The following is a 25,031-nucleotide window of genomic DNA, read 5'->3' as shown; positions in this document are numbered from 1 at the left end:
TACACAGCAGCAGGCAAAGTTCCTATCACCATAAAGCCCTGCTACACCAAGGGGTCCCAGGTAAACCAGGCCCCCCAGAACATCTCACCCTGACCCGGCCTGAAGAAAATGTCACTCAGCGCGGCCTCACAAAAGCCGAAATCAAGGAGACAATAAACAAAGGCCAAGAGGAGTATATCAGTGACTGGAGGAACGACATAAAGACATCCCAGAAACTGACAATATACCGGAGTCTACAGCGGGAATATAAACTGGCGCCATATCTGGAGAAACTGCCAAACCCCAGAGACAGACAGATCCTGAGCGGCTACAGACTGAGCGCCCACAACCTGCTCATCGAATCCGGGCGCCACAGACAAACCTACCAGCCCAGGGAGAGCCGACTGTGCCAACAGTGCGACCAGGAGGCCGTGGAGGATGAGGCCCACTTCCTGCTACACTGCTCCAAAGACTCAGCAGTGAGGGACACTCACTTCAGGAGACTCTCCGATCTCTTACCGGACTTCAGCTCCATGGAAGAGGAAGAGAAACTCTACATCCTGCTGGGTGAAGAGGAAACCACAGTGGGCACAGCGGCACAATATGTCACTGCATGCCATAGACTGAGAGAGACATGATATGCCATGGACTTGTATAACCCCGACCCTAGATGTGTCCCTATCCCCAAGCCCTCAGTCCCTATCCCTCATTCCCTTACTTCTTACTTGCTTTGGCAATGCTAATATGTATTTGGTCCTGCCAATAAAGCTTCTTTGAATTGAATTGAATTGAATTGATATGAGATAGATAGATAGATAGATAGATAGATAGATAGATAGATAGATAGATAGATAGATAGATAGATAGATAGATAGATAGATAGATATGAGATAGATAGATAGATAGATAGATAGATAGATAGATAGATAGATAGATAGATAGATAGATAGATAGATATGAGATAGATAGATAGATAGATAAATAGATAGATAGATAGATAGATAGATAGATAGATAGATAGATAGATAGATAGATAGATAGATAGATAGATAGATAGATGATAGATAGATAGATAGATAGATAGATAGATAGATAGATAGATATGAGATAGATGATAGATAGATAGATAGATAGATAGATAGATAGATAGATAGATAGATAGATAGATAGATAGATAGATAGATAGATAGATAGATATGAGATAGATAGATAGATAGATAGATAGATAGATAGATAGATAGATAGATGATAGATAGATAGATAGATAGATAGATAGATAGATAGATAGATAGATAGATAGATAGATAGATAGATAGATAGATAGATAGATAGATAGATAGATAGATATGAGATAGATGATAGATAGATAGATAGATAGATAGATAGATAGATAGATAGATAGATAGATAGATAGATAGATAGATAGATAGATAGATAGATAGATAAAGTCCAAATACAATGTCAGCCGCACAGCCTTGTAAATCGTAGGTGGGTGCTGATTCTTTATATATACACATAGATATTTAACATTCTAGTACATATTGTCTTCCTGTATTAAATAGGAGTGATAAAGGTTTTTCCCCTTCACTCGTAAAATTCCATTTCTCATTGTGGATTTTCTTCGCATGTCTATGATTGGCATTTGCCCTCTTCGGGTATGGATAAATGGCGTTCCCTTCGTGACTGCGCATGCGTGACATGCGCAGCACGAATACTAATGCTTCTGACAGCTCCACAATGGTGATTGCAGCACATGTTTTGTGTTTACGTTGGAGCCGGATCCTTACTCTCGGTGAGTCCCTCAAGTGTAGTGATATCTACACATGTGCACGATCCTATCTAATTATATACAATTAAAAGATTGTTAGACTATATAACTTTCTGTAATGTATTATGTTATGTATTACAGTCCTGTTGTGATAGCATCTTTATAACACATTCCTCACTCATTTAATTTTGCATATATGCATTCACTATATACCTTTTGGCAACCTTATATGTGTTGTTGCATTTTATTGACACTGCTTTTTTATAATATTGGTTCTCTTCTAAATGTGTGGTCATGACATGAATCTGTTCACTTGAGAAAGGCTCCTGTGTTGAGCTGAAACGTCGTGTGTATATGGACCAATAAAGCACCTTTTTCTACTTCGCTTATACCTTGGAGTGCTGCCTGATTTTTGGATCCTAGATAGATAGATAGATAGATAGATAGATAGATAGATAGATAGATAGATAGATAGATAGATAGATAGATAGATAGATAGATAGATAGATAGATAGATGATAGATAGATAGATAGATAGATAGATAGATAGATAGATAGATAGATAGATAGATAGATAGATGATAGATAGATAGATAGATAGATAGATAGATAGATAGATAGATAGATAGATAGATAGATAGATAGATAGATAGATATGAGATAGATAGATAGATAGATAGATAGATAGATAGATAGATAGATAGATAGATAGATAGATAGATATGAGAGGAGGGGTCAATCAGGCCGTAAATGACCTCAATAATATATTCTATACCATGGCAGAGAAGTCTGACCTGAAAAGATGTGACTACAAGAGGCCACAAGAAATACATCCTAACGGTTGGTTTGACCGTGAGTGCAAAGAAGTACGGAAGACCCTAAGAAATGCCTCAAATAAGAAGCACCGAGACCCAAACAACACCGGTCTGAAGGAGGCCTACAGCAACATACAGAGGCAATACAAGACCATCCTCCGAAAGAAAAAACAAAGGCACATCTCCACCAAACTTACCCAACTCCAAGATGCCCTCCATGACAACTCGTTCTGGGAATTATGGAAACACATGGGCAAAAATTGCAAGAAAAACAACCTTCATATTCAAAATGGCAACATCTGGCTCCAATATTTCAGGGACCTCTACAAAGATATCCCGAAAGAAGAACAAAGCCAAGAACAAAAACAAATAATATCAAAATTGAAGGCGATGGAGGAAACACTTAAAGATTCTCAAAACCCCCTGGATACACCAATAACACTGCAAGAAGTAACAGAGAGAACCTCAGACATAAGGTGTAAAAAATCCAGCGGCCTAGACAGAATCTCACCAGAAATGATAAAACACAGCCCGCCAGAAATACAGGCCGCAATAGTCAAACTATTTAATATAGTGCTGAGTGCCGGCTACTTCCCGCAAATCTGGAACCAAGGCCTTATAACACCAATCCACAAGAGTGGGGACAGGTACGACCCGGCCAACTACCGAGGGATATGTGTCAGCAGCAACCTGGGGAAACTGTTCAGCAGCATCCTGAATAAGAGAATCCTCAGCTTCCTCACCCAGCACAATGTCCTCCACCAAAGCCAAGCTGGGTTCATGCCAAACCACCGCACCACTGACCACATCTACACCCTGCGCAGCCTCATCAAGAGCCACGTCCACAATACAAAGCATGGGAAGATTTACGCCTGTTTTGTGGACTTTAAGAAGGCCTTTGACTCAGTGTGGCACCCGGGCCTATTCCTGAAACTGCTGGAGAGCGGAATAGGAGGTAAAACCTATGACGTCATCAGAAGCTCCTACACAGAGAACAGATGCAGCGTGAAGGTGAACGGGAGAAGAACGGCTGATTTCCAGCAGAGCCGAGGAGTCAGACAAGGCTGCAGCCTCAGTCCAACGCTCTTCAACATCTACATCAATGAACTGGCCACAGCTCTGGAATCCTCCTCAGCACCAGGTCTCGCCCTCCATGACACCCAGGTGAAATTCCTGCTGTATGCAGATGACCTTCTGTTACTATCACCAACCGAGAAAGGTCTCCAAGACAACCTGCAAATCCTAGAAAAATTCTGCTCCACGTGGGCACTACCCATCAATGCCAAGAAAACCAACATCATGGTGTTCCAGAAGAGAAACTCAAAATCCCCCAGGCACCCGACCTTCACACTAAATAACGCCACAATCACAGCGACCGACAGGTACACTTACCTGGGCCTAGAAATCAACCAATCAGGAAGCTTTAAACAAGCCATAGAGATTCTGAAAGACAAGGCGTGCAAAACCTTCTATGCCATCAGACGAAAACTCTATCATCTCAAACCACCAGTGACGGTCTGGCTGAAAATCTTTGACTCCATCATCTCCCCAATCCTCCTGTATGCCAGTGAAGTCTGGGGTCCGGACACATACCCAGACTGGTCAAGGTGGGATTCCAGCCCAACAGAAATCTTCCACCTAGAATTCTGCAAACACCTTCTCCAAGTCCATCGGAGCACCTCAAATAGTGCCTGTCGGGCAGAACTGGGCAGATTCCCACTACACCTCACAATCCAGAAGAGGGCGCTATCATTCTGGGCCCATCTACACAGCAGCAGGCAAAGTTCCTATCACCATAAAGCCTTGTTACACCAAGGGGTCCCAGGTAAACCAGGCCCCCCAGAACATCTCACCCTGACCCGGCCTGAAGAAAATGTCACCCAGCGCGGCCTCACAAAAGCCGAAATCAAGAAGACAATAAACAAAGGCCAAGAGGAATATATCAGTGACTGGAGAAACGACATAAAGACATCCCAGAAACTGACAATATACCGGAGTCTACAGCGGGAATATAAACTGGCGCCATATCTGGAGAAACTGCCAAACCCCAGAGACAGACAGATCCTGAGCCGCTACAGACTGAGCGCCCACAACCTGCTCATCGAATCCGGGCGCCACAGACAGATCTACAAGCCCAGGGAGAGCCGACTGTGCCAACAGTGCGACCAGGAGGCCGTGGAGGATGAGACCCACTTCCTGCTACACTGCTCCAAATACTCAGCAGTAAGGGACACTCACTTCAGGAGACTCTCTGATCTCTTACCGGACTTCAGCTCCATGGAAGAGGAAGAGAAACTCTACATCCTGCTGGGTGAAGAGGAAACCACAGTGGGCACAGCGGCACAATATGTCACTGCATGCCATAAACTGAGAGAGACATGATATGCCATGGACTTGTATAACCCCAACCCTAGATATGTCCCTATCCCCCAATCCCTCAGTCCCTATCCCTCATTCCCTTACTTCTTACTTGCTTTGGCAATGCTAATATGTATTTGGTCCTGCCAATAAAGCTTCTTTGAATTTGAATTTGAATTTGAATTTGATAGATAGATAGATAGATAGATAGATAGATACATAGATAGATAGATAGATGTGTGATAGATAGATAGATAGATAGATAGATAGATAGATAGATAGATAGATAGATAGATAGATAGATATGAGATAGATAGATAGATAGATAGATAGATAGATAGATAGATAGATAGATAGATATGAGATAGATTTGAGATAGATAGATAGATAGATAGATAGATAGATAGATAGATAGATAGATAGATAGATAGATAGATAGATAGATAGATAGATATGAGATAGATAGATAGATAGATAGATAGATAGATATACTTTGTCTGTTATGCTAAACAGTCAGGCCTGAAGTGTGATCTTCTATTCCTTTCCCTCTGCACAGGCCACGAGGAAGAGGGAAACAGCTAGAAGCGAGCTGATTGGCTGGACAGCACAGTGGGCGGGCAAGAGTCTTCCCCCTCCGTGCAATGACTATTTCACCGCCGAGCTGCCACCAATGCTTTAAAATACATTGCTGGGTCTCTTTTGTACCATTGTACTACTGTGCTACTGTGGTGGGGGGGCCTGCGGGCCCCCCCTAGCTGGGGGCCCGGTCGCAGTTGCGACCGCTGCGACCCCTTTAGCTACGCCACTGGTGGGATTACATCAGCTGTGACCCAAGAAAAATGCGGTTGCCAAACTATTTTGCTGAGCACATGCAGGACCCCTTGATAAAGCTACAGGCGAAACGCGCGTCGGGGCGCTACTTCACATCTTGGGTCATACTAACACTCTCCTAAATATGGGTAAGTGCATCAGCTAGGCTTAATTAGGTCTTATGTCATATATCTAATGCACTAGTCACTTTGAGTAAACATAAGCTTTTACACTGAGCTTCCTACACTTCGCTTCCGTGCTATCCTTATTTAAGCCTACCTATACTGATGTATCTCGTATTGGAGTTTACATTAATCTAACCTCTCACGCTATATACAAAATTTATGTACATACTTTTGATTAACGTATATATTGGTGATCCAGATACAGATTTGTTTTAGATTCTCTGCTTTTGTTGTTTTGTCGTTATTAATAAAGATTGTCTATTTTTCATACTCGATAAACATGGACTCTTTTGTTCTCTAGTTTATATATATATATATATATTGCTTCCTGTGTGATTTGTTTGCTATGCTAAGACTAAGGGCCACTTGGGCCTGAAACCGGTCAGTTTCTGTTCTATATGTTGTCCCTGATTTTATGGAACCTCAATAAAAGCTGCATTTTGTTGAAGATATTGATGCTGAAACCTTCTTGCCTTTTCTGCTACAATTTGGTGCAGTCCTGCACCCTCCGCGAGTCAACTTGGTTGGTGAGCTGGATAAAAATGAACTGTTAAGATTCTCAAGTCGGTTTACAAGAAGTGCACATTCACTTGTCTTTTGGAGAAGACGACATTGGGGGAGTTTAGCAAATTTATTACATGGACATCCAATGGGAATAAAGACACGGACACAAAGATGTAAGGGGCAAAAAGAAGATTTTATTTGTAGTTCTAGGAAGTGGTTGATTTTATGTGTTCACAAGGTTGTTACTTCTATTTGTGGGGAATGTTATGGCTGAGTTGATCCAGAGGAAGGCGAAAACCCCTAAGAGGAAAGAGCCAATTGTCCTCATGTAAGGGGGGAAAATTCCTTCCTGACCCCAAATATGGCGATCAGAATAAATCCCAGGATCAAAGCCAATGTGTACATCTATCTGTTCTATGTGTCTGTGTCTATGTGTATATATATATATATATATATATATATATATATATGTGCTGTTTCTATCTATGTGTGTGTTATCTCAATGTAGGTGCGATGTGTGATACTTACCTGGCCTGTGTCTTACTAGAAATCAGTGAGTTCAGGGATAATAGCCGCTCTGGTAAGATCACTGGTACTCAGCAGGCCCCAGGACTACAATATACGGCTATTTTTCCTGAACTCACCAGGTCTCAGATGGAAAAAAAAAGCACAGGCCACTCCTGGGGGTGTAGAGGGTCTTCAGGAGGTAGTGATGTCTGATGCCAGCCAGAGGTTAGAGGATGGAAAGCCAAGGTCCTGGGGCAATAACATGATGGAAAATGCGGCATATAGATGGTATAGAGAGAGGATGTTATAGGCAAGCCGAGGTCATACACAGCAGAGGCATGGGTCAGGAGGCACAAAGTTCTGGGCAGTAGGCACGGGCTGATCCTGCAAGATGGAACATCACTTCTAGAGATGGAGGATCTTACCGGGCCCAGCTTGGTGATGTGAAGGAGAATCCGGCCACGGGGTAAAGGTGTTTTTTATCCTCCGGCCACTGCAGGTGTTGGTTCTCCAGAACTGCCTTGAATGGTATAAATGGAGGCTGTGCTCTCCTCCCCTCCAGTTCCTCCCAGCCGATGGTGTTAAAGAATGGATGGTCTCTGATGTTCTTATACACACCCAGCCGCTTCTCAGGATTCTTACGCAGCAGTTTTGTTAGCAGATGTTTTAGGTCAGCATTCAGCCAAGATGGAAATGTAGGCTTTGCGGTGGTGATGGATTTGTAAGCCTTTTTAATGCTGGAGCCATCGTAAAATGGGGAGCATCCTGCTGACATCCAAGACACAACAATCCCCAGGCTCCACCAGTCAACTGCCACGTCATAATCCTTTTCCAGAAGCACCTCAGGGGCCATATAATCGTATGTTCCCGTCACTCCATTGATCTTAGTGGAGGAGGTGACGCCATCTTGGGCAAGCCCCAGGTCTATGATGCGGATGTGTCCATCTTTATCCAGCATGATGTTATCTGGCTTTATATCTCTGTAATGAAATAAGACAGATGACACATAAAAAAAGAGAATGGAAAATCAACCCAGTGAGGCAATAATACAGGAGACATGGGATGTACCGCTGCAAAACCAGGCACAATGCAGGACTCTGGGAAAGCTGGGTGCATTATTTACAGCATAGAAGAAAACCAAGAGATGTGGGGAAGTTCTGCTTACCGGTGGACGATGTTGTGTCCATGGAGGAACTGGAGGCCACATACTATCTCTGCTGTGTAGAATCTGATGGGGAGAACACAGTGTAGTATCAATGACATAAAATCATTCTCTGGCAGTTCCCTAATATCATGTTATTATCAGTGTCTGTCGCCACCAGCATAGAAGAGGCGCTGTTTATGGCAGCCTGTACACCCTTCGTTCTCTGCATTGTTCTTTGTCTGACCTGTCATGTCCTCGTTTTTCCACCCTTTAGTCGGCCTCATGCACACGACCGTAAAAACTCCCGTTATTACGGGTCGTAATTACGACCCGTAATAACGGGCTCATAGACTTCTATTGGCCACGGGTACCTTCCCGTTTTCTTACGGGAAGGTGCCCGTGCCGTTGAAAAAGATAGAACATGTCCTATTTCAGGCCGTAATAACAGCACGGACAGTCCATAGAAGTCTATGGAGCTCCCGTAATGACGGGTGGCTACATGTGTGCACCCGTCATTACGGCAGCGTTGCTAAGCGACGTCAGTAAATAGTCACTGTCCAGGGAGCTGAAAGAGTTAACTGATCGGCAGTAACTCTTTCAGCACCCTGGACAGTGACTACCGATCAGAATAAAGAGCAACCTGTAAAAAATAAAAACAAAAGACGTTCATACTTACCGAGAACTTCCTGCTTCCTCCAGTCCGGTCTCCCGGCCGTTGCCTTGGTGACGCGTCCCTCTCGACATCCGGCCCGACGTCCTGGCCGTCCCTGGATGACGTTTCAGCCCATGTGACCGCTGCAGCCAATCACAGGTCAATCACAGGCTGCAGCAGTCACATGGACTGCCGCGTCATCCAGGGATGTCGGGCTGGATGTGAAGAGAGGGACGCGTCACCAAGACAACGGCCGGGTAAGTATGAATTTCTTTAACTTTTATTACAGAAAGGGCTGTCCCTTCTCTCTATCCTGCACTGATAGAGAGAAGGGGCTGCCGATTAGTGCAGTGCTATTTTGCCGCCAAAAACTTGCCCGTAAATACGTGTGGAATACGGGTGACACCGGACCCATATTTACGGGCACGGGTCCGTAAATACTGGTGCAAAACGGGTCGAATACGTGTGACACCGGACCCGTATTTACGCCAGTATTTACGGGTGGGAAAAAATACGGTCGTGTGCATGAGGCCTTAGTCCACTATCTTTTCTGTATTGTTCCCTCTGTCTCCTGATCAGTCATTTACTTACCTTACATTGCCGATGTCCAGGCAGCCGCACATTTTGATTAAATCCTCCAGGCTGCCGCCAGACAGATACTCGGTGATGAAATAGGCTCGGTCCTGAGACTGATGTGCGGCATAGAGGTGGCATAAAAATGGGCAGTCTCGGGCCTGCAGTAGTATCCGTCGCTCTCTCATTAAAGTTGCCGCATTGTCCCCTCTTTTGTTGATAACCTTGATGGCCATGTAGGTGTTTTGGCTGGGGACTGATGCCAGGACCACCTGAAGAAAAGAGATGACAAATTATAATTGGAAGTGGTCACAGATGAAATTCTTATACCTTTAGTACATGGGTGATTTATCTGCTGGGGTCTCTGGTTTGTTCTATTGCCTAAGAGAGGGGGCTGGATGGACTGTGTGGTGGTTAGTTAGGTAGTGGCCAGGACACTACAGCTGAGCAAAAGTAAGCAAACATAATGTAGTGTCTGTTCTTGGGTACTTTATGGGGACCACTTTTAGGATTATTTACCTTACCCATACGACATCGGTATAACTGGAGCAAACTGTATATAGGACTGTGGGGTCAGTGTTCTTTTATAGACCCACATTGGATGTAGTAGGGTTGTAATAAAGGAATAATGGTAATTGAGGGACCCTAATAAAGAATTTACATTGGGACACAGGAGCTATAAGTTACATCCCTGACAATGCACCTTTCCCAAACTCTTCATTCCCTGAGATCATCTCTCCAGCACAGTAAAATACCTCGTTCTAGCAGATGGGACCTAATGTGGAGGCTTATTACAGCGCAGCACTATAGAAGGAGTGATAGCCTAAAATGGCAGATAACAGAAAACAATAGATTGCATTCAATTGCACAGCTGAAGTTAGGTACACTGCCCCTTTGACAGGAATTAGGGAGTTGAACACCTATAGAGACATGAGTGCTAAACCTAAAATGCAATAAAAATTACATAATAACAAAAAGAACAAGTTACAGACTACATAAAACAGAGAATGGACAAATATCTGGTCACATAAGTAAGGAAGATGAATGATGCACCAGACCTGTAGCTCAAGTTATAATAGTAGGGGCAGGATGGTACAGCTGACAGTAAAAAAAGAAGAGTAAAAGTAATACATTGTAAATCACTGCATACAAAACCTGCAACCCTATCAGCAATACAATAGTTTGTAGGGAAAGAGCCTCAGAGCAGTAGCCATGAATACCCAGAACACCTAGAAATTAAGAAATCGTAAAACTTACTTCGCCAAAGCTGCCCCTACCCAACACCTGATGAAAGGTGAAGCGACTGATGTTAATTTTGGGGTAGGGGCTGGATGTTACAGGGTCCCGGCTGCCACCTGGTCCTGGCTCCTCATCCTCTAATGCTCTGGCTTTCTCTCCTCTCTTCTTCTTTATCTCTATAAATCCACTGCTGTCCTCTTCCCTCTTCCTCTTGTCATCTTCTCTCTTTTTCTCGCCGTCTCCACCTTGTCCAATGCACGCCATTTAATAATATCTCGCAGAAAACAAAGATGTCCGTCCAATCACTGCCGTTGACAGTTGAAAGTAGATGGCAGTTGGCCGTGTGCAGGTCACATGATGTCACAGCAGAACCATGAAACATCAGGTGGCACTTGCCTGCCAGTGGGCCATGTACCTGCTCTGCCATATGCACTGTGATATGGGCATCATGAGTGATAGTCCAGTGTCCAGAGCAATGGAGAAATTCATGGCTGGTTCTTCTAGTGTTGTATTATTAGTAGATGGGGCAGGTGATATGACTTTAGTGGTGCTCATAGTTCATCAGAAACTCTGCTGGAATTTTAGAATAAGTGCAGTTGTGTGGAAATAGAAATGAAGCGTTTGGAGCAATAAACCATAAATTATTCTTGCTGCTAATGACAGAAATAACAAATCCTTGTGAGGAGCCGGAGCCGGCCCACAAACAGCAGCCAGGAACATTGTGGCCTATTAGGCCTTATTGCCAGACCAACACCTGTAAATGGAAGGGTTGCCCTTGGCCCTTTCTGTGATATTGTACAGCAAGTCAGCCATCATCGCCTACCTGAGTCGTATCTTATCCTGTGCCTCCCATATTGGGTAGAACTGAGTATACCTGTAGCTGTGGCATCGTCACTGCCGGCCTGAAATTAACATTTGAGTTTGCAAATATCTCCTGTCTCCATATCATCTATTCCATGACACAACCTCCACCAGACCCCATACCATCCAGGGCCCCACCTTACATTTCCATGACTGTTAATGGTCAGTACCCCCAGTGCAGATCTGGGTGTACAGGGAGGAGATTTCTGCTTTTTTGGAAGGGAGAAATTTGTTGAAGGAAAGGATTCTATAAAGATTAAAGTTGAATTTATCCACAATGATGTTTTATTCTGAGGTGTGAAATGTTAGAAAGGCTTCATGTAGAAATGTTAGGAGTGATCTTTTTCTACATAACCGGTCATGGTTTGGGTCAATGTTGGGGGTTTTACTAATATATATATTACTGGGGGTTGGAGCTCTGTTCTGCTTGTTGAGAGCTCTGATGCTCCATCTGGCTTCACTACTAACTAGAAGAAATCTGTTGGCCAAGCATGGATGTTATACCATATGATAAACATAAGGGGGAGGGGTGATTGGTGGCGGCACTGCCTGTATGGCAATAAATATGCATCCAGGTGCTCCGGACAGGTAAACATGTCTCATCCACAGCATTTTCTTGCTCTTTTATCACTTTCTTCAGTTCAGCTAATCGTCTGAGCTTCAGGAATCAGCAAGTCACACAGTGGCAGAAGTTCTAGTAGTAAAATACAGTTTCAGCTCTGTTACTAACACTTTTATAGAGACACTGTGGCTGGTATATGTAAGGGCACTTATGGGCGCAGTTGGTAAAGCTTATGGGGGCTCTAGCTGGCATTTTCAGAAACTCCTACTATATTACGATGGGTAACACAATGGGGTTACTGCTGCCTGGGGAAATATGGTCAGACAGTCCTGCGGTCCGTAATTGGACCGTGGGCTGTCTGCTTATATAAGGTATGTCCCTCGATCGTGTTACAGGGATTCTCTGTGACATGATCAAAGGGAGGACCCCCTCAATCTATCCCTTTGAATGCCGCGATCAGAAATACTATTTAGTGTAGGGACCCATTTGTGAGAGGCACCTTGTCATAGTAGGTGAGTTCACACAATTTGATCAACATGTGCGCTAAGAATTTCACATTTATAAGTATAGTAAATATAGCAATAATGCAATTTAACCCCTTCCCGACAGCCATTTTTTAATTTAATTTTTTCCACCCCATCTTCCAAAAGCCATTACTTTTTTATTTTTGGTCGATATAGTCATATGAGGGCTTGATTTTTGCGAGACGAGTTGTAGTTTTTCATGGCACCATTTATTGTACAATATAATGCAGTAGGGAACAAAAAAACAAATATTTGAGGGGTAGAAAATGAAATAAACTGTGATTCCTCCATTGTTTTTTGTGCTTCGTTTTTACGACATTCACCGTGCAATTAAAACAACATGTCAACTTTATTCTGCGGGTCAATACGATTACGGTGATACCAAATTTATATGTATTTTTCTATACTTTGCTTCTTTTACAAGGAAAAAACAAACTGAAAAATAAAATTTATATTGTTTCGCTAAATTCGGATATTTTTTTTATTTTTCCGTCGATTTACCCCTTCAGGACCAAGCTCATTTTGGCCTTCAGGCCCAGCCCAATTTTTTTTAAATCTGACATGTGTCACTTTATGTGGTAATAACTTTGGAATGCTTTTACCTATCCAAGCGATTATGAGATTGTTTTCTCGTGACATATTGGACTTTATGTTAGTGGAAAAATGTGGTCGATAAATTCATTGCTTCTTTGTGAAAAACCCCAAAATTATGAGAAAATTTGCAAAAATTATGATTTTTCTAAATTTAAATGTATCTGCTTGTAAAACAGATAGTAATACCGCCCAAAATAGTTACTAGTTTACATTTCCCATATGTCTACTTTATGTTCGCATTGTTTTTTGAACGTGCATTTATTTTTCTAGGACGTTACAAGGCTTAGAACATTAGTAGCAATTTCTCACATTTACAAGAAAATTTAAAAATGCTATTTTTTCAGGGACCAGTTCAGTTGTCAAGTGGCTTTGAGGGGCCCATATATTGGAAACCCTTATAAAAAACCCCATTTAAAAAACGGCACCCCTCAAAGTATTTAAAATAGCATTCAGGAAGTGTTTTAACCCTTCAGGCGTTTCACAGGAATTTAAGCAAAGTAGAGGTAAAATGTAGAAATGTAATTTATTTTGCTGAAATTCATTTGTAATAAAAAAACTTCTGTAACACAGAAAGTTTTACCAGAGAAACGCAACTGAATATTTATTGCCCAGATTCTGCAGTGTTTAGAAATATCCCACATGTGGCCCTAGTGTGGTAATGGACTGAAGCACAGACCTCAGAAGCACCGAGTGGATTTTGGGGCCTCCTCTTTTTTTTAGAATATATTTTAGGCACCATGTCGGGTTTGCAGAGGTCTTGTGGTGCCAAAACAGTGGGAACCCCCCAAAAGTGACCCCATTTTGAAAACAACACCCCTCAAGGAATGTATCTAGGGCTATAGTTAGCATTTTGAACCCACGTTTTTTTTGCTAAATTTATTTGAATTAGTCTGTAAAAATTAACATTTATTTTTTTTCTGAAAAAACATAGAATTTTCTAATTCTTACAAAGAATAAAGGAGAAAAACCACACCAACATTTGTAAAGCAATTTCTCCTGATTACAGCAATACTCCATATGTGGTCATAAACTGCTATTTAGAACCACGGCAGAGCTCAAAAGGGAAGGAGCGCCATTTGGATTTTGGTGCGCAGATGTTGCTGGAATGGTTTTCGATGCCATGTCGCGTTCGCAACGCACTGGAGGGACCAAAACAGTGGAAACCCCCCAAAAGTGACCACCATTGTGAAAACTACACTTCTCAAGGAATTTTTCTAGGGGGTATAGTCAGGGCCGGCCTTAGGGTAGATGGCGCCCCGTGCGAAATTATCTTTCGGCGCCCCACGCCATTATAACAAATGCCCCATAAAAAAGCATAATTCCTCCCCACAGTATAATGCCCTATATAGTGCCCCCACACAGTGTAATGCCCCTTTAGTGCCCCACACACAGTATAATAATAATATTTAATAATGTAATATATTATAACGCCTTCAAGGACACAGTATTTTGTCCTCTAATTGTGCCCACACAGTGTTATGCCCCCTAAGTGCCACGCACATTATATTGCCCCCTGTAGTGCCCCTACACAGTACGATGTCCTCCACAGAGTATAATGCCCCCACAGCCCCCCTAGTAGAAAGTGCTCCCTGTAGACAGTGCCATAATCCCCCACCTCCTAATTGTAGACAGTGCCATACAGCCATCTGCCCCTTGTAGTGCCATACAGCCCCCCATCTGCCCCTTGTAGTGTCATACAGCCCCACCTCTCTCTTGTACACAGTGCCCCCCACCGCCCCCTTGTAGACAGTGTCATACAGCACCCACCTCCCCATTGTAGAAAGTGACATACAGCCCCCACCTCCCCCTTGTAGAAAGTGCCATACTGCCCCCCACCTCCACCTGACAGGATCCTTGCGTAGGCCGGCTTGATCCAGAGATGTCATCACGCCGACTGCGCAGGGATCCTGTCCCTGCGCCTCATAGGCTGCAGGTGCCGCTGTAGCCTGCTACAGAGTTTCCCAACCTTTTCGGACTTGAGCCACCCCTGGAAAAAAATAATTCCTCAGGGCCCCCCTACCAAAAATTGTTTCGAGAAAGACAGAAAATAGCTTAAAATAAGCACTACATTCTTAGGGTATGTTCACACAGCGTTTTTTGTAAGGCAGAAAAAATCTGCTTTTGAATTGACAGCGTTATTTGATGGGGTTTTTTTAGCGTTTTTTTTAAGCCGTTGAAGCGAATGCAAAAGACGCAGCAAAAAAATCTCCAAACGAGCACCACAGCTATTTTCTTCCTACTATTAATTTCAATTGGAGGTCAGAGGTGGAAACCACTTGAAGACCATCAGCCCCCCACTCACAGTAAAATAACCATCAGTCCCCCCATTCACAGTAAGGCTGGGTTCACACACACTATTTACGGACGTAATTCGGGCGTTTTAGCCCCGAATTACGTCCAAAAATGCGGCTCAAAAGCGTCGGCAAACATCTGCCCATTCATTTGAATGGGTCTTACGATATTCTGTGCCGACGGTCATTTTTTTTACGCGCCGCTGTCAAAAGACGGCGTGTAAAAGAGACGCACCCGCGTCAAAGAAAAGCCTGTCACTTCTTGAGACGTAATTGGAGCCGTTTTCCCTTGACTCCATGGAAAAACAGCTCCAATTACGTCCGTAATGGACGCAGCGAAAAGCGCCTGCACATGCCATTACGTCTGAAATTCCGGAGCCGTTTTCTCCTGAAAACAGCTCTGTAATTTCAGCCGTAACGGAGGCTGCCGTGTGAACATACCCTAAAATGTCCACTCACAGTAAAATGACCATTAGCCCCCCACTCACAGTAAAACTACCATCAGCCCCCCACTCACAGTAAAATGACCATAAGCCCGCCACTCACAGATGCCCCCTGTAGATAGTACCACACAGCCCCCTGTAGATAGTGTCAGACAGCCCCCTTGTAGGTCGTGCCACACAGCCCCCTTGTAGGTCGTGCCACACAGCCCCCTTGCTGCACAGCCCCCTTGTAGGTCGTGCCACACAGCCCCCTTGTAGGTCGTGCCACACAGCCCCCTTGCTGCACAGCCCCCTTGTAGGTCGTGCCACACAGCCCCCTTGTAGGTCGTGCCACACAGCCCCCTTGCTGCACAGCCCCCTTGTAGGTCGTGTCACAGAGCCCTCTTGTAGGTCGTGCCACACAGCCCCCTTGTAGGTCGTACCACAGTCCCCTGTAGATAGTGTCACACAGCCCCCTGTAGGTAGTGCCACAAGGCCCCCTTGTAGGTCGTGCCACACAGCCCTCTTGTAGGTCGTGCCACACAGCCCTCTTGTAGGTCGTGCCACACAGCCCCCTGTAGGTCGTGCCACACAGGCCCCTATTGGTCGTGCAACACAGCCCCTTTGTAGGTAGTAGGGATGTCACGATACCTGAATTTGGACTTCGATACCAATACTTCGTGTAGTATTGCAATTTCGATACCAAAACGATACTTTGCCAACAGTAATTAAAAAAAGTTCTTCCATTTTCTGATGTGAAGCGCGTGGTGTGATAAATTTAACCTCCATGTGCCTCAAATTAATAGTAATTAACCCCATCATGTTTCTCAGTCATAATGGGTTAATGTGTGAGGTACATGATGGGGTTAATTACTATTAATTTGAGGCACATGAAGGTTAAATTCATCACACCTCGGGCCTCACATTAATAAGTGAAAAGTTTTTTTTTATTCTTTTTTTACAGCGTACACATCATAAATGACGCCAAAAAATTGTTGTGCAGGTTATTACGGCCACGCCAATACCGAATGTGTGTATATTTTATGTATTGAGACTTATTTTAAGGTTTATTGTAGAAAAAAGGTGTATGTGTATTTTTGAAAATTTAACATTACTTTATGTTTTTACTTTATTTTTAAACTTTAATATACTGGCATATATCAGAGATATGCCAGTACATTAGCCTGTGTATGTATAGTACACAGGCAGTTGTTAGGACATACCTAAGAATGCCCTAACAACAGGAAATATGGTAAGACGGCCCTGGGGTCCTTCAATGGACCCTGGGCTGTCTGCCCAAATATGGTATGGCCCTCAATCGCGTCACAGGAATTCCCTGTGACGCGATCCAAGGGTAATCCCACCTCGTCACTTTCCCCTGTATGCTGCAGTCAGCTTTGATCGCAGCATTCAGGAGAATAGCGGCGGAGATGAGCGGTTTCTGTGATCTCCGCCGTTATAGAGCGGGGCTGCGGCTGTGTAATACAGTCATTGCCCCGCTCCTGACAGAAGTGCGTGCGCGGTCAGCATGAGGTAATGCGGCCGGCGCTGCACTAATGAGACAGACACCGAAGACAGAACACTGGGGTGCTTTGCAGTATGTCCGCCATGTTCTGTTTTCAGTGCCTCCGCTCATTAGTGCAGCGCTGGCCGCATCGCATCATCCTCGCGGCGCGCTTTTGTCAGGACTCAGGAGCGGGGCAATGGCTGTATTACACAGCCGCAGCCCCGCTCTCATTCATCATGTATTACTATACTTACCGGTGTGGCTCGAACCATTTGGGGATGCACAGTATCGAAGTTTCGATGCATTGTGCATCCCTAGTAAGTAGTGCCACAAATCCCCCCCTTGCCGCACAGCCCCCTTGTAGGTAGTGCCACACAGATCCCTTGTAGTGCCACACACACCCTTGTAGGTAGTGCCACACAGATCCCTTGTAGTGCCACACACACCCTTGTAGGTAGTGCCACATAGCCCCCGTGTAGGTAGCACTCCCTTCCTGTAGATAGCGCCACTGTAGCTCCCTGTGGCTGGGGATTCCGCTCCTTGACGGAGTGCTTGATGTCTCTCTACATATTTGAACAGTGACATCGGGCAACTAACTCCTGAAGCGGAATCCCTGTCCTCAGCATTGCAGACGCTGTGACCGGGGATTCCACTCCAGGAGAAGCCCCTGACGTCTCTGTCCATTTAGTCGGGGGTGCCATCTACAGGGGTTCTGCAAAAAAATCTCCTCCTCCTCCTCACATCCACTTTGCGCTATGAGGAGGAGGAGGAGAGAAAGCAGTTCCATGGCATTTGTCCAGAGGAGTGTCGCGGCCCCCCTGGAGGGTTCTCATGGGAACCTCATGCTGGGAACCACCAGCCTAGTAGATCACAGAGCAGGGAGATACCTCCCTGCTCTGCTATAGTGTTGAATAGTATCTGCGTCCTTAGCAGGGCCGTATTTACAACTCACGCTGCCCTAGGCACTAAGCCTGAATAGACCCCCATTACAGGCCTATTTAGTTTAGCCAATTATCATGATTCGCAAGTTTCTGACCAATTATAATGATATTTGGTCAGTGTTAACAAAGGAGAAGATCAATTAAAAAAAGGTAATACACCCGGCCGTAGTCATAGCGATGCGTATTCTGTTCTGAGCGTAGCCCGGCCTCCAGGGATGACGAGGCATCCAATGTGACCGCTGCAGCCAATCAAAGGCCAATCAAAGGCTGCAGCGGTCACATGGACTACAGCGTCATCGCAGGAGGCCGGGCTACGCTCAGAGAGAGAGAGGGACTACGGCCGGGAGTATTAGCTTTTTTTAAAATTTATTTCTGCAGTCTTTCCGCCAAAAAAACTGCACCAAAATTTGGTGCTGTTTTTCAGGTGAAATTCCCTGCGGTTCTCAGGACGTATACACTGTGTGGTTTTACGTATCCGCCCTGTGTGTTCCTACCCTTATAATCAAGTTGTTCTCCCCCACAAATATTATCACTAAGGGCTTATTCAGACGGATGGGATATATGTCCGTGCAACGCGCGTGATTTTCACGCGCGTCGCACGGACCTATATTAGTGTATGGGGCCGTGCAGACATGTGCGTGATTTTTACGCAGCGTTGGTCCTCTGCATAAAAGTCACGACATGTCCGTTCTTTGAGCGTTTTTCGCGCATCACGCACCCATTGAAGTCAATGGGTGTGTGAAAACCACGCATGCCACACGGAAGCACTTCCATGTGAACAGCGTGATTCGCGCAACAGCTGTGAAAAGGATGAATGAAAACAGAAAAGCACCACGTGCTACAAACATCCAAATGGAGTGTCATAATGATGGCGGCTGCGCGAAAATCACGCAGCTGCGCATCATACGGGGCTGACACACGCAGCTGTCAAATGCATTTTGCGCAGGCAAAACGCCGCATTTTTTGCGTGCGCAAAAGGCACACGCTCGTGTGAATCCAGCCTAAGGGTAAGGCCACACGGAGCGGCCCTGACGCGGTCGCAACGCAGCTAACAACCACGCCGGCACCATGTAGGAGCGGCTGTCCAATACCTCGTTAAGGGGTATTCCGGTTACATTCGCATGCGCACTGCCGCTCCATTCATTCTCTATGGGAGCGCCGAAGATAGCCGAGTGCAGTGTTCTGCTTTTTCCGGCGCTCCCATAGAGAAGGGATAGGAGGTAAGTTGTTGTAATTTGCAAAATCATGCGTCCATAAAGGGTGTATTAATTCATGGCCGCACGATTTTGCAGATAAAGGGACGGTTTACCAGCGTTAACGTGCGGTCATGAATTAATATACCCTTTATGGACGCACGATTTTGCAAATTACAACAACTTACCCCCTATTCATTCTCTATGGGAGCGGCGGAAAAAGCAGAACACTGCACTCGGCTATCGTCGGCGCTCCCATAGAGAATGAATGGAGCGGCAGTGCGCACGCGAGTGTAACCGGAATACCCCTTAACGAGGTATTGGACAGCCGCTCCTACATAGTGCCAGCGCGGTTGTTGGCCGCGTTGCGACAGTGTGAGGGCCGCTCCGTGTGGCCGTACCCTAAAGAATCCTTTCTCCCCATACATAACGCTAAGTTCCCCTCCCCCATGATTCATAATAAGCTCCTACACCACAAAATAAACTATACAGAAGTCCCCCTCCCCACAAAATACATGTATAAAGAATCCCCCCACACTCCTATAGCATTTAGAGCAATGTCCCCTCCCCCACAAAATCGATCTGTAAAAAATACACACAAAGTACCTCTAACCTAGTCTCCCCTCCCCCACAATATCGATCTTTTAAAAAAAAAAAAACATCCTGTTACACATCACATAAAGCCCCCTCTCCCCCTCCCTCACACAGCACATAAATAAACATATATTAAGCTAAAGCTGTTGCTCTTACCTGACTCCGGAGCTCCGTGGAGGAGTCTTCACTGTGGCAGCAAGCACAGCAGGAAGGAGCTGCGTGAGGTGCTGAGTGTCTGTGAGTACAGGCTGTGCCGATTGGTGGAGCAGACAGAAGCACCTGCTGCTGCTCCTCCAATCAGCGCTCACTTCACGCAGCAGTGCAGAGGGAGGAACATTTCTCCTCTCTTCTGCTCGTACCCACTGGCGCCCCCCTTACAGCATGGCGGCCGGCGCCCTGTGCGACCGCACGTGTCGCACATAGCTAAGGCCGGCCATGGGTATAGTTAACATTTTGACGTCATAGGTTTTTTGTTGAATTCATTGGAATTAGTCTGTGAGGATGAAAATCTACTTCTTTTATAAAACAACATAGAATTTTCACATTTTTACAAGAAATAAAGGAGAAAAAGCACCCCAATGTTTGTAAAGCAATTTCTCCCGATTAAGGCAATACCCCATATGTGGTAATAAACTACTGTTTGGACCCATGGCAGGTTTCAGAAGGGAATGAGTGCAATTTGGATTTTGGAGCGCAGATTTTGCTGGAATGGTTTTCGGTGCAATGTCGCGTTTGCAACGCACTGGAGGGACCAAAACATTGGAAACTCCCCAAAAGTGACCCCATTTTGAAAACTACACCCCTCAAGGAATTTTTCTAAGGATATAGTTAGCATTTTGAACTCACAGTTTGTTTGCTAAATTTATTGGAATTAGTCTGTGAAGATGAAAATCTACTTTTTTTCTGAAAAAGCATAGAATTTTCAAATTTTTACAAGGAATAAAGGAGAAAAAGCACCCCAACATTTGTAAAGCAATTTCTCCAGAGTACGTAAATACCCCATATGTGGTCATAAACTTTTGTTTGGACACACAGCAGGGTGTAGAATGGCAGGAGCGCTACTTGGCATGCAGACTTTGCTTTTATTAGAATTAGTTAGTGAAAATGAAAAATGTAATTTTTTTCAAAAATATGTTGTTTTAGCTAAAAATGTTTTATTTTCACAAGGGGTAATAGGAGAAAAAACACCACACAATTTGTTACTCAATTTCTCCCGAGTATGACAATACCTTATATGTGGCCCTAAACTGCTGTTTGGGCACATGGCAGAGCTCAAAATTGAAGGAGCGCCATTTTGGCTTTTAGAGCGCAGATTTTGCTGGATTGGTGTACAGGCGCCTTGTCGCATTTGCAGAGCTTCGAGGTACCAGAGTACTTTAGACACTACTGGGAAGTGACCCCATTTTGGAAACTAAATTTGCATGGACATACGACAGGGCTTAGGAGTGAAAGAGCACAATGCGCATTTGAGGCCTATTTTGGTGATTTTCGCAGCATTGGCCCACAATTGCAGGACTCTGAGGTCAAACAGTAAAACAATCCCCCAAGTAGTGACCTCTATTTTGTAAACTGCACCCCTCATGGCAAAGGGGTGTAGTGAGCATTTTGACCCCACTGGGTTTTTATTTATTAGAAATGAACGATCAGCGGATGGTGCAAAGTGAAAATTACAATTTTCCACTGATATGCCATTTTAGTGTCCAATATGTGGTGCCCAGTTTGTGCCACTTTAGACTAATATCTTATAAACTGTTAAGTGGGTTCTCCCGGGTATGGCAATGCCATATATGTGGACGTAAACTGCTGTTTGGGCACACTGTAGGGTTCAGAAGGGAGGGAACTCCATTTGGCTTTTGGAGCGCAGATTTAGCTTGGAAATAGTGCTGTTTGGGGTTTTGCTGGTATTTCAGTTTATAATGTGGGGGCATATGTAATTTGTGCGGGGTAGATCAGGGCATAATAAGAGGGTATAATAATGTGGTAAATAAATAATATTTCACAGATGTGTGGCCGGTGTTGCACTGATAAATGGTGCCCAATCTTATCGTCTTTTGAAATACTCTGCACATTTCCCATCGCAATATTCTGAGAGCCAGAACTTTTTATTTTTTCTCTACCGGAGCTGAGTTAGGGCTTATTTGTTGCGGGACAATCTCTAGTTTTCTATTGGTACCATTTTGGGGTACATGCAATTTTTTTATCCCTTTTTATTCCATTTTGTGGCAAGCAAGGTGACGAAAAACAAGCAATTCTGACAATGATTTTTATACTTGTTTTTTTTACGGCATTCACCGTGCACTATAAATGACATATTTACTTTATTCTGCGGGTCGATATGATTATGGCGATACCATATATATATAGGTTTTTTATATATTTTACGGCGTTTGCACAATAAAATCACTTTTTTTTTTTAAATCATTTATTTTTTGTATCACCATATTCTGAGAGCCACACGTTTTTTTATTTTTCCGTCAAAAAAGCTGTGGGAGGGCTTGTTTTTCGCAGGATGGACTGTAGTTTTTATGGGTACAATTTTGGCGTACATGCAAGGTTTTGATCACTAATGTATTGCAGTATATCGTCTTTCTGACAGGCTTTTATTGAGCCCTCCCAGAGGCAGGGCTTAACAGAAGCACCAAGATGACAGACCTGGGTGCCTTCATTAGGCCCTCAGGCTGCCATAGCAATCATCGGCAATCTGTGATCGCATCGCGGGGGACAGCTATGGGGCATTTTACTGTATGGGGGCAGCTATGGGGGCATTACACTGTATGGGGGCAGCTATGGGGGCATTACACTGTATGGTGGCAGCTAAGGGGGCATAATATTGTATGGGGTCAGCTATCGGGGCATTATACTGTATGGGCAAAGCTATAGCGGCATTATACTGTATGGGGCAGCTGTCGGGGCATTATACTGTATGTGACAGCTATGGGCCTTTATTCTGTATGGGGCAGCTATGGGGGCATTATGCTGTATGGGGCATTATACTGTATGGTGGCAGCTAGAGGGCATTATACTGTGTGGGGGCAGCTATGAATGCATGATACTGTGTGGGCTGAACCGGGTGTTTTTTGGGGGCGGGGATTGGGTGGGATTAAAGGCATGGCTTAAAAGGAAACAATGTATGTATATTTACTGAGACTATGGGGCGGGGGTAAAAGAATACCATCTGAAATTCTGTGTATTTTAAATGATGTGAAATGAATGGAACCAGATCTGCATATCATTCCCTATTAAACAAGGCCCTTACATTTTATAAGCAAAACTTTATAGCTCCAATGTTATGGCTGGTTGCTAGTGGGTGGGTGGCAGTTCACAGGTGACTTCGGGCCCCTTCTTTGCCTGGGCTCCTAAAAGTGCTGTCCCGATGGTGCCCTAGTAGCAGATTCACCAGCCTTTTCTGCGCCCCTTCTGCTCACTCTTCTCCAGCCAAACAGACATCTCCCTCCTGTGCCATTTTCCAATGTTGCTGACTGGCTGCTTGCATTTCTGCTGTTGACTGGCTGCTTACATTTCTGCTGCTGACTGGCTGCTTGCATTTCTGTTGCTGACTGGCTGCTTGCATTTCTGCTGCTGACTGGCTGCTTACATTTCTGCTGCTGACTGGCTGCTCGCATTTCTGTTGCTGACTGGCTGCTTGCATTTCTGTTGCTGATTGGCTGCTTACATTTCTGTAGCGGACTGGCTGCTTACATTTCTGCGGCTGACTGGCTGCTCGCATTTCTGTTGCTGACTGGCTGCTTACATTTCTGTAGCGGAATGGCTGCTTACATTTCTGCTGCTGACTGGCTGCTTGCATTTCTTTTGCTGACTGGCTTCTTGCATTTTTGTTGCCGACTGGCTGCTTACATTTCTGTTGCTGACTGGCTGCTTGCATTTCTGTTGCTGACTGGCTGCTTACATTTCTGCGGCTGACTGGCTGCTCGCATTTCTGCTGCTGACTGGTTGCTTACATTTCTGTAGCGGACTGGCTGCTTACATTTCTGCTGCTGACTGGCTGCTGGCATTTCTTTTGCTGACTGGCTTCTTGCATTTCTGTTGCCGACTGGCTGCTTGCATTTCTGTTGCTGACTGGCTGCTTGCATTTCTGTTGCTGACTGGCTGCTTACATTTCTGTTGCTGACTGGTTGTTGCATCTCTGTTGCTGACTGGCTGCTTACATTTCTGTTGCTGACTGGCTGCTTGCATTTCTGTTGGTGACTGGCTGCTTACATTTCTGTTGCTGACTGGCTGCTTACATTTCTGTTGCTGACTGGCTGCTTGCATTTCTGTTGTTGACTGGCTGCTTACATTTCTGTTGCTGACTGGCTGCTTGCATTTCTGTTGCTGACTGGTTGCTTGCATTTCTGTTGCTGACTATCTGCTCGCATTTCTATTGCTGACTAGCTGCTCGCATTTCTGTTGCGGACTAGCTGCTCGCATTTCTGTTGCCGACTGGCTGCTTGCATTTCTGTTGCTGACTGGCTGCTTGCATTTCTGTTGCTGACTGGTTGCTTGCATTTCTGTTGCTGACTGGCTGCCTGCATTTCTGTTGCTGAGTGGCTGCTTGCATTTCTGTTGCTGACTGGTTGCTTGCATTTCTGTTGCTGACTAGCTGCTCGCATTTCTGTTGCTGACTGGCTGCTTACATTTCTGCTGCTGACTGGCTTCTCGCATTTCTGTTGCTGACTGGCTGCTTGCATTTCTGTTGCTGACTGGCTGCTTACATTTCTGTAGCGGACTGGCTGCTTACATTTCTGCGGCTGACTGGCTGCTCGCATTTCTGTTGCTGACTGGCTGCTTACATTTCTGTAGCGGACTGGCTGCTTACATTTCTGTTGCTGACTGGCTGCTTACATTTCTGTTGCTGACTGGTTGTTGCATCTCTGTTGCTGACTGGCTGCTTACATTTCTGTTGCTGACTGGCTGCTTGCATTTCTGTTGGTGACTGGCTGCTTACATTTCTGTTGCTGACTGGCTGCTTACATTTCTGTTGCTGACTGGCTGCTTGCATTTCTGTTGT

At 44.7% G+C, this 25,031-nt stretch overlaps 1 protein-coding gene across 1 annotated transcript; it reads right to left on the bottom strand.

The window, feature by feature from the left end:
- Positions 1-6,669: 6,669 nt before the first annotated feature.
- On the bottom strand, positions 6,670-10,940 carry LOC142658716 (protein kinase C theta type-like). The gene is made up of 4 exons (XM_075834323.1): positions 10,553-10,940; positions 9,314-9,567; positions 8,092-8,154; positions 6,670-7,906 (listed from the first exon to the last, which is right to left on the bottom strand). The coding sequence occupies exons 1-4, from the start codon at positions 10,796-10,798 to the stop codon at positions 7,348-7,350; spliced, it is 1,122 nt and encodes a 373-aa protein (XP_075690438.1). The 5' UTR covers positions 10,799-10,940; the 3' UTR covers positions 6,670-7,347.
- Positions 10,941-25,031: the final 14,091 nt, after the last annotated feature.

This window comes from Rhinoderma darwinii, chromosome 8 (genome assembly GCF_050947455.1).
Source record: "Rhinoderma darwinii isolate aRhiDar2 chromosome 8, aRhiDar2.hap1, whole genome shotgun sequence".
NCBI lineage: Eukaryota > Metazoa > Chordata > Amphibia > Anura > Rhinodermatidae > Rhinoderma > Rhinoderma darwinii.
The sequence above is the reverse complement of the archived record's forward strand: the minus strand, read 5'-3'. Positions and strand labels throughout refer to the sequence as shown.

Coding starts and splice junctions, on each gene's coding strand:
- LOC142658716 (XM_075834323.1), bottom strand. CDS start 10,798: ATGGCGTGCATTGGACAAGGTGGAGACGGCGAGAAAAAGAGAGAAGAT. Junction 9,568..10,552: donor GTAGGGGCAGCTTTGGCGAA/GTAAGTTTTACG, acceptor TCTTTTCTTCAG/GTGGTCCTGGCATCAGTCCC. Junction 8,155..9,313: donor CTGGACATCGGCAATGTAAG/GTAAGTAAATGA, acceptor TCTCCCCATCAG/ATTCTACACAGCAGAGATAG.